This window comes from Hippopotamus amphibius, chromosome 1 (genome assembly GCF_030028045.1).
Source record: "Hippopotamus amphibius kiboko isolate mHipAmp2 chromosome 1, mHipAmp2.hap2, whole genome shotgun sequence".
Lineage (NCBI taxonomy): Eukaryota > Metazoa > Chordata > Mammalia > Artiodactyla > Hippopotamidae > Hippopotamus > Hippopotamus amphibius.
This window is the reverse complement of record NC_080186.1, coordinates 34389580-34403675: the sequence shown is the minus strand read 5'-3', so window position 1 is coordinate 34403675 and position 14096 is coordinate 34389580. Positions and strand designations below refer to the sequence as shown.

Sequence of the window (14096 nt, the reverse complement as noted above, 5' to 3'; positions counted from 1 at the left end):
TCCCCGCTCTGCCCACCTTCTGGGCGGTTGTGTGGCCCAGATGCGATATTGGATGTGACAGCATTTTGTAAGCTGGAACGCTCTGGGTGGACGGCAGGGATTGTTATTAATCCCCCTCTGGCAGCTAGCAGCGGTCAGCAGTGCTCTGGCCCGTTGCCCCCATGTCGGCCACATGCATCCTGCTCTGCTGTCTGGCCTCGGGGTCCTCATACCTCCGGGCCTCCGTGTGCAGGACAACACATACCTCTAGGAGACAGAGGAAGAGCAGCCCTGGAGAGTCAGCTCCTCTGGCCACAAAACCACCTTCCCTCCTGGGCTTGAGGTGTGGTGGGGTCATGGGCTGGGAACCTGCACTCTGAGAGCCCATTTATTCAATCAGCCAGTGTTTATTGAGCACCAGCTGAGTGCCTGGTGCTGGGAATATGGTATCAAATAAAACAAGGCCCTGCCCTCACAGAGCTTATATTTTAGTAAGGAAGACAGGTAATAACCACATAAATGTGTGTGTGTGTGTGTATATATAATCCTTTGGAGGCAGAAAAGAAGGCAGATCAGGCCCTGAGGAGGGAGGAACAGCAAGGATGCTGATGTGGTGACACAGAGCAGCCAGTGGGTCCCCGGGGCCTGCCTGACCACTGAGAGCACCTGGGCTTTGACTTCGTGGAACAGAAGGCCTTGGAGGATTTTGAGCAGGGGGGTGAGGCCATCTGACTTACATTTTAAAGGCCTCAGTGAAGAATGTACGTGGAGAATAGGCTACAAGGGCAGGAACAGGGACAAGGAGAGCAGAGTGGAGGCTGCGGCAGTGACCCCGGGAGAAATGGAGGTGGTGTGGATCAGGTGCTGGCAGTGAAGGCGGTGGAAAAGGTCAGGTTCTAGGTCTCTTTAAAGTAGAGCTGACAGGAGTCGCTGATGGGTTGGATGGTAGGAGAAGAAGGAGCAACAAGGATTCAACCTAGGAAATTCCCTGGTGGTCAGGTGGTTAGGACTCTGCGCTTCCACTGCAGAGGGCGCAGGTTCAATACCTGGTTTGGGAACTAAGATCCTGCATGCCAATGGGCGTGGCCAAAAGTAAAAATGAAAAGGATTCGGCCTAAGCAGTTGGGGAAGTGGAGTCACCCTTTCCCATGATGGGGCAGGCTGCAGGTGAGCTGGTTAAGGGGCATGAAAATCAGGAGTCTGGTTTTCCATGTGTTGTGCTCAAGTTTGAGGAGACCGTTAGGCAAAGGGTTTCTGAATCTGGAGTTCAGGGAGATGTGGAGGCAGGAGCCGGAACTTTGGGGGTCACCATCAGCATGTGGGGGGGTGTTCAAAGCCCGGAGACTGAGGTCAGTGTAGACAGAGGAAGAGCCAGAAGACTGGGCCAGACTGGAGGCGACTGAGGGGCCGGAGGGCGGTGGGGTCCAACAGAGGACATGAGGACCAGCCGGGAGCAAGAGGGGAGCCAAGAGGCCTGGTCCTGGAAGTCGATGAGAGTGTTTCACAAAGGAGGGGGTGAGCAGTGGTGTCTAACGCTGCTGAGAGGTTGAGCAAGAAAAGAACTGAGAACCCACTTTTGGATTTGGCGACATGGAGATCAGCGAGAACTTTGGCAAGAGATGTTTTGGTCAACGAAAGACTGGCGTGAGCTCAGGTGAGAAGGAGAGGAGAATGAGTGGTACTGGTGGGTGCAGACAACTCTTCTCAGGAGTTCGGCTCTCCATGGGGGCAGGATGAGCTGGAGGGCGATGTGAAGGGAAGGAACGGTGGTTTTTTAAGCTGGGAGACATTATGCTCATGGGAATGATTCTGTAGGGACAGTCGCTGTTCCTTTAGTCACTGGTGACCCCGTGTCCTGTTTGGATGACCCACTCGCCATATGGAGAGAGGACCATGTCACTGGAAAGAGCACGAGCTTCACCCATATGCTGAGCTGGGCAAGACCCTCACTTCCACCACTTGCAGCTGTGTGACCTGAGTGTGTTTCCTCGCCAGTAACATGAGATTACAGTCCTTACCTCCGGGGATGGCTGAGAATATCAATGGGGGAATACTCAGAGAGAGCCTGGCACAATGCTTAGCACATAGGAGATACGCAACATTACAGAAAACTCTACCAGCCTGATTCTGGTTCCACATCAAGGCCGATGACCTTCACAATTTCAAAGTATGCTAAACACAAAGAGACAGCAGACTGTCTCAGTTTAGCTCATGAAAGGCCAATGTTTTCAAGGGCAACAGAACTGGGGTAAGTGCATATAATTATGGTGGGCGAGTCCTCCCAGCAGAAGGAGGTGATGGCGGGGGAGACACTGATTTCTTGGCCTGTTTGTAAAACGTGGGCACAAGCAGCCCTGGGGAAGTCTGCTTGAAGTGAAGGGAAAGCAGCCATGGGAGCATTCGAGGGGACAGGAGGCAACTCAGCAAACTCAGGGAAGATGCGGACATGGAAGACAGCCATCGCCAGCACCCCCGGCAGCTGGCAGAGCTCTCAGCAGGGGTGCCAAAGAGAGCCAGCGCTCAGGGTTGTTTGGGGCGGAGAAGAGAGCACTGCCCGATGGCCACGTGTGCTGCAGAGATGCCCTCACCCTGGGTGAGGCGTGGGACACAGAAATGGGGCCGGTGGTAGGGCTGGGAGATGCTTTCAGTCCTTGGGAAGGAGGCAAACGAACAACACGCCCAGTGCTGTGAAAGGAAATATGCAAAGAGCATTACAGATCCCAGATCAGAGCGCCTGACCCTGCCAGGGAGGGTGGGACATTGGGGTGGCCACACTGCTGGCTGCACTGCTTTCTAGCTGTGCTGCCTGAGGCAAGTCCTCTCCATTCCGAGCCTGGGATTCCACAGGAAAGTCAGACTCTGAGTTGGGGGGAGTTTGATCAGCACCACCTCCTGAGCCTCCAACATTTTAGGTGGTGGCTGCCGAGAATGTGCTGGACGGCAACTAACTGAGTCAGACCCTCCTGACCTGCAGTGGGAAAGGACCGGGGAGGGGGCTCCAGTGTTTCACTGGAGGGAGGCAGAAACGTTTCATCCTCACACCCATCAGTCAGTGGTCAGCACAGATCTATCTACTAAGCACCCACCCTGCCAAGCACTGCCAGGCAGGAGGGGGCAACAGCTCTTCAGCCACCAGCAGTCGCCCACGCCCAGGGTGAGAGGGCACAAGGGGGAGACTGCCCAGGAGGCAGTCTTTTTGGAACAGAGCTTTCATTAGCCACGTTCCTTCAGGCATATTATGTTTCCCAAAAGCACTTTTCGCCCATCTTGATTCTTATAAACTCCCTCATGACCCAGACAAATGAGTCCTATATCCCTTATTTTTCAGTTCGGGAACCAGGGCCAGAGAAGCTAAGGGGCTTGTCTAGCATCACACAGCTTTTCAGTGGCAGAGGTAAAGCAAGAACCCTAAACTTCTGATAATGTAAGTGAAAGCACCCTTCAAACAGTGACGTGTGGGGACCTCCCTGGTGGTCCAATGGGTAAGACTCCACCCTCCCAGTGAAGGGGGCCCGGGCCTGATCCCTGGTCGGGGAACAAGATCCCACGTGCATGCCACAACGAAGAGTCCAGAAGCCACAACTAAAAGATCTCACATGCCGCAACTAAGACCCAGCACAACCTAAATTAATTAATTAATTAATTAATTAACAATGATTCTTTAAAAAAAGAAAGAATTGTTCATTTCAAAACAAACAAAGAAAACAGTGAAGTGTGACACCCCAGGGCAGTTTCTGGTTAGCTCTTAATGGAGGTCGGGGTAGGTCCTGAACCTTACTGCTCTCTCCTCGAATGCCTGCGAGTCGATGGACTGCAGCGGGGCACTAGGGTGGGAGGAGCCCTGGTGAAGAAGCTAGGCAGGCTTAGGGAACTCTACTCCAGGAACGGGATCTGAATTCCAAAGGGCTTTGGAACATTGGTGAGGGAAGGCCATCAGGGTAGGAAAGGATGTTTTGGTAGAACAGATTTAAGACCTCAAATAACAGAAGGGATTAAGAGAAGAGCTTCTGTATAACAGCTTCACTTTGTTGTATACCCGAAACTAACACAATATTGTAAATCAACTATATACTTCAATAAACATTTTTTTAAAAACACACACAAAAAAAGAGGTAGAGCTTCTGGGAGAGATGTGAGCTTCATTCTGGATCATAAAGTGGCTCTGGGTCCTGGGTGTGGGAGAGGGCTCTGTGGGTGCCCAGGGTGGAGGAGCTGGCAGGCCCCGGTCTCCAGGGCTGTGTGGCTCTGACACTCTGTTTCTGTGTAGCCTTGAAGATCCCGAGGCTCAGAGACCTGGCTCAGGTGCTCCTCAGGACCCCCTGTACCCCCCTTACAGAGAGAGCCCTGAGAAGGCTGGAGGAGGGCCGCCTGGCCTTGGGGAATAACTGTGCTGAGCGGCCGCCCCAGGCAGGCCCCCCGGCACTCTCTCAGACATTGAGCAGCCCCCTTGGTGACTCCATGAAGCCGACGTCCCCTTTAGAGGTGAGGACGGGGCTCCGCAGCCAGCTCAGCCTCACCATCCCCCCCACCCCCGCTCCCGCCAGTGCTCCGGAGCCAGGCGGGGTGGGCGCGGGACCGATCTGATAGGAAAGCCCCCCACCCCCGCGGCTTCCTAGCTTGGCCTAGGTCACCCCTCTCGGCCTCGGCTCCTTGCCCAAAGTGAGGGGCTGCCTTGCTGATTAGACGGCGCCGGGGGACTCCACTCTGGGCTCGGGCAGTGCCCTCTGCTCCCCTGCATCATAGACTCTCTCAGCGTCCGCGGTGGAGGAATCGGAATTCGGGACTGGCTTCTGTACCAGGGCTGCAGGCCCCACGAGCTCTGGGGGACACCCAGGCCGCCCGAGGACGCCGGGCTGCGTGTGCACAGGTCCACGTGGCTCAGGACTTCGCAACACGGAGGGCCGCGGTGGGGGCTGGGAGGGGTGGGGGGGAGGGGAGCAGTGTCGGGAACCGCGGGCCCGGCAGCGCCCACCGCCCCCTCGAGGGCAGGGCCCTCCTCCAGCTGGCAGCCGCAGGCCCACGCCCGCCCGGGCGGGCGCACAGGGCAGCATTGTCCGCAGCGGCCGGCACCCTCTCGTTTGCATAGCCGCGTGAAGAATGCCAGGGAGCGGGCGGGGCTGTCGCTGCGGAGGGGGTCTGGGCGGAGGAGGGCGAGGAGGCCAGGCTTGGCGCAGGACCCTGCCTTCCTCCAGTGCAGTCGGGTAAAGGCGCGCGCGCCGCTGGGGCTGCAGGGGGCGCCGGGGGCCGGCGGCAGCGGGAGCGGGGTTGTGACATTCCCCTGCACCCACGCCTGGCCAGCCGAACTGAACGTGAGGGGATTGCTGATGAGGTCCGGGAGAGTTAAACATTCGCCTGCTCCAAAGGGCTGAGCTGGGACGGGAGACAGGAGGGGAGGTGGGGCGCTAGGAGGGGGCAGCCTGAACCCCAGGAATGTGCAGAGGCCACTGCTCCCCACCAGGCTGTTCTGGAGCTGGGGGCCAGGGTCCGGTGCCTCAGGCCCCAGCAGGAGCTGCTAAGCCAGCCAGCGAGGGGATTAACGGGGCTAACAGTCTGCCTTCCTTCAGGCTGATGCCAGAAGGTTGGTGCAATCTCCCACCAGGCTCCTTGCTGGCTGGCAGCCAGCTCTGTCCCAGCCTTCATGGGGTCCCTCTTCTGCCCCCCTCGCATCTCAAATAGACCCCACCATGAGTCTGGCCCTCCCTTGTTTTTGATACACATGGCCCCAGGTACCCAGGACCTCCCGCCCCCCAACACCCCAGTCTCTCCATAGCTGACCTCAGAACTTGCTCCAAGAAGTTCTCCCTGATGTCTAAGCCTAGCCTTACCTTCTGCAAATAGGAATTCGATTTTCTTTCCCAAGGGTCAGATCAGCTGTGCAATGACAAAGTCCATCATCTCAGGGCTGGTGCTTGGGGTAGGAATTAGGAGAAATTTAGGGCACTTATATCAGGCTCCTAAAGGGGTTTCCCTAGGGGAGAGGCCCTGAGGTCCAGCGGGGTCATTCCTCCAGCCCCTCCCTTCTCTATCCCTGGGGAAGGGCAGCCACCTTGGCCACGCCCCACCTCCTACCCCCAGGGGGCTGGGCAGGAGGAGCTTTGCTGGGGACCTTGCCCTGGCTTAGGCCGGCTGCTGTGGGCGGGCCCCTGGCCTTTCCAGCCTGGGCCTCCCCCTGCATTCTAGAGCCTGGAGCCGCTGCCTTTGCTGCTGCCACTGCAGGCCTGCCGCCTCTCCTTCTCAGCCTCTGACCACTTGCTGTACCCCAGCCCCCACCCAGCTACTTCTGTCACCTGGCCATGACCTCTGGGTCCCTGGCCCAGCCCTGAGCCCTGGAACCCTCAGTCCCCTCCCCTGGGCCATGGCCAACTCAGGTCTTCAGCTCCTGGGCTACTTCCTGGCCCTGGGTGGCTGGGTGGGCATCATCGCCAGCACGGCCCTCCCGCAGTGGAAGCAGTCCTCCTACGCTGGCGACGCCATCATCACCGCCGTGGGCCTCTATGAAGGGCTCTGGATGTCCTGTGCCTCCCAGAGCACCGGTCAGGTGCAGTGCAAGCTCTATGACTCGCTGCTCGCCCTGGAAGGTAGGCCTCATGCCCGCTGGGATGGGAAGATGGGGTGTGGGGATGGGGGGTCCGGAGCAAGCTTTCCCACAGTCTGCCATCTGCACTGGGCTGCACTCCCCAGCCCCTGCCCCGTGCACTCATGAAGATCCAGGCCAGCCTCGTGCCCCGCGGGGGGGCAGGGGCTCTAGGTTCTGGCAGCCGTGGGTCCACATGCCAGCTCTGCCACTGTAACCTTGAAGGATTCACTGACCCTCTCTGTCCTCATCTGGAAAGAGCAGTACTAGGACTTCCACAGGACTCTGGGAGGGTCAGAGGTGATTGCCTGGCACTCAGAGGGGCTCAGTCAAGACCCTTCCCTCCATCTCTCCCCATACTCTGTTGCAGACACATTGTGTACACACAGCTGCTTGCCAGTCCTGCCACGTGGACAAGTATGTGGGCACTCGAGTGCCCTACACCACGCACAGACACACAGGCACACGTATGTACATACACGTCCTCATGTAGGCACACAGGCGGCTCTCCTCCTCCTGGGGCGCAGGGTTGAGCCGGACAAGTTGGCTTGTAAACAGGCACCACTGAAGCCCTACCCCGGCTGGGGGCCGGCCCACTCACCCTCTGCCCAGGGCCCCACAGGCCTGAGTCGAGCTGCTGTCACATGGCCCCTGCTAGTCCGGACCAGGCAGGTCACCTGGCCTCTCTCAGGGACCCAGATCCCCCGTGCTGCCCCTGAGCCCAGGACTGACCCCAGCAGCAGGCACACAGCAACCATGGGTGACTCAAAGGGCAGAGAGGAAGGTGACTCAAGTCAGAATGGACAATGGGGGAGGCATCCCTGCCCAAGGGCCAACCTGGGCTGAGCTGGGCCTCAGACACCCTAACTCCTCCTTCTACTGAACCTCAAAGGCCGCAGAAGAAACTGCTCCCCTCTGCTGCCTGAGAGAGGTGGGCCAGGCCCCAAAGGGAGTTGCCTAGACAGAAAGCAGCAGATGGCAGAACTCATACCACACTGTCACCACATACTACCTGCAAGAACCTGCAAGGGAGAGTGAACCGTGAGGCTCAGCTCCACCCCTTGCCCTCACACCCCGTTGTCAGCAGCATCCTTAGGATCCCCTCACACCTGCTGCAGGTAGTAGCCCAGGAGGAGTGTCCAGCTCAGCCCAGCCCCTCCCATCTTGGGCTCCTCCCACCTGCCCACTTTTCCCACCCCTGGCTCAGTCCCTCCCGCCCCACCCAGGTCACATCCAGTCAGCTCGAGCCCTGATGGTGATGGCCGTGCTCCTGGGCTTTGTGGCCATGGTCCTCAGTGTCATCGGCATGAAGTGCACCCGGGTCGGAGACAGCAACCCCGTTGCCAAGAACCGAGTCGCCATCGCTGGGGGTGTCCTCTTCCTCCTGGCGGGTGAGTGCCTGGCTCCTCCTCCACCATCTTGACCATGGCAGGTAGCCCCATCCTGGGCGGCCATCTGGAGGCCAGAGCAGAGCTGACCCTACCCGCCCTTGTCCTTAGGCCTCTGCACTTTGACGGCCGTCTCATGGTATGCCACACTGGTGACCCAGGAGTTCTTCAATCCCAGCACACCCATCAATGCCAGGTGAGTGCCAGGGCATGGCTTGGGCCAGGGGACTGACTGGGCCTCCCACTCCACCTCTTCTGGGGCCACTGGCCTTTGTCCAGCAGGGCACTTGGAGGGGGAAACAGGGGACAGGCCCCAGGTGCTGTCACTGAGAAGCTCTCTGGAGTGGGGAGAAGGCAGGGTGTGGCTGGGCCCTCCAAAGGGGCAGGAGGCCTATGGAGGCCACCCCAGTAGCTAAATGCCCTGGCTCTGTATTTAAATCCCAGCTCTGCACAGGCAGGCTGTGTGATGGGCAAGTTCCTTAATCTTTCTGTGACTGGTTTCATCCCCTGTAAAATGCAACTAGGAGGGACGGAGGACGCAGCTCCAGTGTGGTTGTGAGGGTTCTGTGAGATGGTGCAGGTAAGGGACTTAGCACAGTGCCTGGATTGTTATTTCTGTGTGACTTTGGGCTGGAGAGATGTGTCTGGAAAAGTCCTCAAGGCAGATGGCAGAGGGCCTTGCAGCCATAGGAAGGTTTTTTTATTTTCCTATCCTGGGGTAGAAGGCAGGACAATTCCTCTGGCTGTGGTGTGCAGAATGGTGGGGAGGGGGCAAGGCCAGTAAGGTGCTGTTGCAAAGGTCTGGAGCAGAGGGCTTGGGGCGGGGGGCTAGCATTGCAGAGAGTAGTCCTAGAGATATTTACGAGCTAGAAAGGTTAGGACTTATAAGGTGAAGTGTGTGGGAGCCAAACAGGGGGCTCTGTGAAGGGCCTGACCCCTCACTTACCTCTCAGCTCTGCCAGGAGCAGAGAATGAGACAGTCTCAACCCCAGACATCCTAACAGGCTTTGGGCCCGGGGGTGGAAGGAGGATGAAAAAAGAGTTGCCTGGGTTGTCACAGTCAGGAGGGCTTCCTGGAGGAGGCAGCAGTGTGGAGAGGGGAGGAAAAGGAGACTTTAGGAGTGAGTCATTCCTGGGGCTGGCAGCTCTAGCCATGAAAACCTGCCAAGCAAGAGGCAGCTCAGCTCAGAGATGCCAGCCTGGCGCTCGACCCTGTCCCTTCAACACTCCCCAAGGCTGCCTGAGTTGCAGGCCCTGTGCCGGGCCCTGGGGACACGGATGAATCCGGTGCTGTCTGCCCGCAAGGTGCTCCCCAGGGAACCGGACAAGCAAGGAACCACCCGGTGAGAGTCAGCGCCAGGCTGCGAGCAGAGAGGGGTCAGGGAAAGCGACCAGGGGAGGTGGCCTCTGAACCGGGCCCTGGAGGCGGGGGTGCGCAGGAGGCGCAGGAGGCGGGACGCTCCAGCAGGGGGCGCCTCGTGCAAAGACACAGAGCGGGGGAGACCCGGACGCTGCAGGGGAGGCGCCGGGCTGGCCCGCGGGGCCGGGCGGTGGAGCGCGCGGAGTGCCAGGTGGAGCGCGCGGAGGAGTCTGGCCTTCTGCAGAGGACAGCGGGAGCCGCGCGGCGAGCTGCGTGGACCAGACCGTGACCGAGGGAGGTGGCAGGACTGCCCGGCTCCTCCCCTCCCCGACGGGCCCCCCACGCCCCCTCCACTGGCCAGAGGAGGAAAGCGGCACGAGGTTGCTCGGAGCAGCCCAGCCTGGGCCTGGGTCGCCCCGGGTGGTGGTGATGTGCTGCGGCAGCGGCTAGAGGAAGGATGAGCGCGCGTCCCAATTTACTGAGCGGGCCCGAGGAGACGGGGGAGGCCCCAGCCTCAGCTCCCCCACGCCGTGCCCTTCCTCCGCTCTGCCAGGGCGGAGGCTGGGAGCCCCCGGGGGAGGACGGGGACGGGTCAGGGGCGCAGCCACACCTGATGGCGCCTTCCACCCCCTTGCAGGTTCGAGTTTGGCCCGGCCCTGTTCGTGGGCTGGGCCGCCGCCGGCCTGGCCATTCTGGGCGGCTCCTTCCTCTGCTGCTCGTGCCCAGAGCCCGAGAGATCCAACAGCAGCCCGCAGCCCTACCGGCCTGGCCCCTCGGCGGCTGCCCGAGAGTACGTCTGAGCCCACCCAGCATCCGCCGGCCCCTGCAGCACCCCGGGCGGGGTCAAGAGGGTTCAGGGTGTCCCCCGCCCCCCAGCACGGTTAGGGTTCTGAGCAGCTTATCCCCAACGTAGGCACCCACCCTACGCTCTGAGACTCAGACCAAACACTCAGAGAGAGGCGGGATGCAGGCCCCGGCCCTCAGGTGCATACGCACCGCCAGGTCCAGGTCCAGGTAGTCCAGGTACAGGCATGGACCTGTCCACACCCCAGCCAGCTGCAGCCCTTTCACAGCCCCTGTGTACTCACTGACGGGCTGTGTGAGTGTCTACTCTGGGCTGGGCCTTGAGGACACAGCAATAAATACGACCTGGGTGGCCAGAGCCCATCACCTCCCCAGGCCTGCAGGCTCCTCACAGCAACCCTACGAAGGAGGCAGTGCCAGGATAAGAAATGTCCCCGACTTACACACAGGGGAACTGTTCAGTGAGGCCAGGAGGCCTGGCCCTGCTGCCTCTGAATTCATGTCTTCCAGTATGCCTAGTGCTGCATGGACATCCACACAGAGGGCTAAGCCAGGCCTTGTCACCCCTGCCCCAGAAATGGGCCCCGGCGGGGCTGCTGTGAGCCACACTGGCCAGTCCCTGGGTCTGGGCCTGAACCCCACAGCCCCTGCCCTACCCCCACTGCCTGCTGCACACCCCACTAACCAGCTCTCCTCTCTTTTGACTTTCAGACCAGTTGTTAAATTGTCCGCCTCCACCAAGGGCCCCCTGGGTGTCTAATGTCCAGGTCCCCAGCCTGGCTCTGTCCCCCTGCCACACCTAGACTGTGTGCTTGGTATTTTTTGGAAAGAAAAGTGAACCTCCAGCCCTAAATGTGGTGTCATTTGATCTGTGCCTGGTATGGCGAGGGTGGGGCCTGGCTCAGAGAGGTCAGAGCTGGTCCCTGGGGTCCTTGGGCACAAAGGTGGGGAGACAGATCCAGTGTGGGTTACACAGCACATCCAAGCTGATCGGGAGCCTCCCTACCTGTCCTTGGGTTGGCACCAGGACCTCCTTGGTTGGAGACCCCCAGTCAAGGGAAAGTTAACCCAGATCCGCTCCTCATGCTCAGGCCTCTCCCATCCCAGACATCCTCCTGGGACCCCGAGTCTCTCTCTGGCCTCTGCCCTCTGTCTCTCCTGCCTGGAAAGAACTGTCCCGTGCCTTCCCCCACCCTCCTCAGCCAGCTCTGTTCTGGCTTCCTCCACCACCTGTCCCGGGGCATCTCCCACCAAGTCACAGATCCCGAGGACACAGCTCAGCCTTCTTCCCTGATGTGCCTCTGAGAGGTGAAGTCAGACAAGATGACAGTCCTGCTCCGGGAGAAGGTAGGGGTGGGAGGGGAAAAGCAGACAGCAGAGCTGCTGGGGGGTCATCCATGGGGCCCCCGGCCTGGCCGCGGCTGCACATACACGGCGGCGCCTCAGGGGCTAGAGGGGGCGGGCCCCTGAGCCCAAGTGGGTTCACCAGACCCTGCCCCTCGAACGATGAATGAGAACTACAGAGGAGTCTCTTTGGGTGCCTGATGCTATAAAGCAGTGATTCTTGGCTCTGGGTACACGTTCAAGTCACCTGGGGAGCTGATGCCCAACCCCTCCCCCTCACCAGGCATCCCAACCTAATGGGCTTGGAGTGGACCTGGGCCTCTGAGGTCAGCAGCACTGAGGGCACTTCTGTGAGGCCTGAAGCTCGGGGTGTGGGGCCACACTTCTTGCCCCTCAGAGGGGGGGCTCATGTGCAAGAAGAGGTGGGACAGACACGAGGAAGCCCGTCTCCCTCTGCCTCTCCTGGGACTAGGCTGTTCTATGAGATCCCCACACCCTCCCAATAAATAAACCCATTTCTGCTGAAGTAATTTTGAGTTTGGTTTCTGTCACATGCAGTCAGAAGAGCCCTGCCTAACACCAAATTTGGAACCTAGAAAGTGAGCATCGCAGTGAGGGCTCCTGTTTCAGGTGTCCCTGAGCAGCGTGGGGTGTGGGGCCCAGAGGCTGACCTCTGTCCCAGGCAGAGGATTCGGACGCCCTCGCTATCTGGTCAGGAAGCCGTCGGCAGGGAAACCACATGTCATCTCTTGTGATTCAGGGACCCCCAGAGGCTTGGGATTTGGTAGGAAATTGTCGGAATAGAATGTGCTGGCTGCTTCAGGGATAGGCTGTGAGAGAGAGAAGCTCCAGGCCAGGCAGGGCGGGAACCAGCTTCCGTGTGATCCTTCATGAAAGGAAGCCCTTTGTGCCCTTGGCCATAGGTTGGAGCGATGGAGAGTCAGCTGACCCCTCACAACCCAATCAGTACGCTGATTAACAACAGGCGTGGGGTCCTGGCAATGGCAGGATGCCTGGGAAGAGTTTAGAGTCTGCAGCTACGAGAGTTTGGGAAGCCTGATCTCCGAGGCCTCTCCTCTGTCAAATATCTACATCACGGTCACCTCAGCTGCCAACCTGCGACAGAGCCACCTGTCCAGGCCTCCTGTTTCCTGTCCCAGCCTCAAGACTAGAGGATTGAGAGGAACCCAGGAAGGTGGGCAAAAGGCGTGACCCTGAAGCCTGTGCTGTGGTTTGTTAGCAGGGTTCCCTGGGGAGGGATATACCTGTGCCCTGAGCCCGGAAGGAAAGCCCGAGTACCGCCATGGCAACAGGTGTTCTTCAACTAAGCGGAATGAACTGGGCACTGGAGTAGCTGACCAGGGCACTCCTCTGTTGCCCGCACCTGAGAATAAGGATAGCAACTGGGTGTTAGATGATGTCAAGGGATTATGGTTAATTTTGTGGTCTGTGTATTGTGCGTTTTATGTGATAACACTGTGGTGATTATTTTCTTAAGCCTTGTCTGTCAGAGGTGCACACTGAAATGATATCATGGCCAGATTTGTTTTAAAATATTCTAGGAATAGAAAGGTCAGGAGCAGGGGAAATTATAAGATTGGTAAATGCCAGTGGTGCTTAGGGGTTCACTCTGCTCTTCTGTGTGTGTGTGCGCAAAGGAACAAAATTAAAATGTTAGGAATACGTCTAAGGTTTGCCAGGTGTATAATGTAATACACTCCCTGCTGACCACTGGAATAAAGGTGAGGAGCATCCTAGAGGCTCTTGCTCCTCACAGCCCAGTTCTCCAACCACAAGATTCACATCACCTGGAAACTCGTTAGAATGACAGAGTCTTAGGCCCCACCCCAGACTAGGTGAAACAGATTCAGCATTTTAAGGAGCTCTCCAGGTGATTCCTGTGCATACTGAAGTTTGGGCTAATGAGAGCTGTGTGTTGCTTCTCCTTTTCTAGATTAGGATTTCAACTGAGCTACCATTGAATACTGGATATAATGAAAGTGGTTCAATTTAAGATTTTGCCTCAAGTTGGCAAGATTATGGGGAACCACAGCTAAGCCTGATCCAGGCAGCACTGGACATGGAGAATGGACAACACCCAGAGCAGCGCTTCCTGGCCTTTTCTCCTCATACAGCAACTAAAAGTAATGTTTAGTTCAATTTATGAGACTATTGCAGGCAATTTTATTCTGGACGACAGTCTTGTTGAAAACAACTAAAAATGTGGAGGTAACTGAATCACCTTGCTGTACAGCAGAAATTAACACAACATTGTAAATCAGCTACACTTCAATAAAATTTTTTAAAAAAGAAAAAAAATGTTGAGGAAAGGGTAAACAATTTTTCAAAGCATCAAAGGGCTGACACGGTGCCATGGAATCACAGAGTCAGAATTTGAATCACTGGGACTTCCCTGGTGGGGTAGTGGTTAAGAATCTGCCTGCCATTGCAGGAGACACAGGTTCAATCCCTGGTCTGGGAAGATACCACATGCCATGGAGCAACTAAGCCTGTGCGCCACAACTACTGAGATTCAACTCTAGAGCCCCCCTGCCACAACTGCTGAGCCCGTGTGCTGCAACTACTGAAGCCCAGGCACCTAGAGCCCATGCTTCTCAACAAGGGAAACCACCAAAATGAGAAGCCC

General features: G+C 58.0%; 1 protein-coding gene across 1 annotated transcript; it reads left to right on the top strand.

Annotated features, from left to right (window-relative positions):
• Positions 1-6315: 6315 nt before the first annotated feature.
• On the top strand, positions 6316-10950 carry CLDN19 (claudin 19). Its single transcript, XM_057747674.1, has 5 exons — positions 6316-6557; positions 7780-7944; positions 8053-8137; positions 9939-10091; positions 10817-10950. The coding sequence occupies exons 1-5, from the start codon at positions 6335-6337 to the stop codon at positions 10863-10865; spliced, it is 675 nt and encodes a 224-aa protein (XP_057603657.1). The 5' UTR covers positions 6316-6334; the 3' UTR covers positions 10866-10950.
• Positions 10951-14096: the final 3146 nt, after the last annotated feature.

Excerpts from the sequence above, each read along its gene's own strand:
- CLDN19 (XM_057747674.1), top strand. The coding sequence starts at position 6,335 with ATGGCCAACTCAGGTCTTCAGCTCCTGGGCTACTTCCTGGCCCTGGGT. Across the intron at positions 6,558-7,779 it reads CTCGCTGCTCGCCCTGGAAG|GTCACATCCAGTCAGCTCGA; the intron begins GTAGGCCTCATG and ends CGCCCCACCCAG. Across the intron at positions 7,945-8,052 it reads TGTCCTCTTCCTCCTGGCGG|GCCTCTGCACTTTGACGGCC; the intron begins GTGAGTGCCTGG and ends CCTTGTCCTTAG.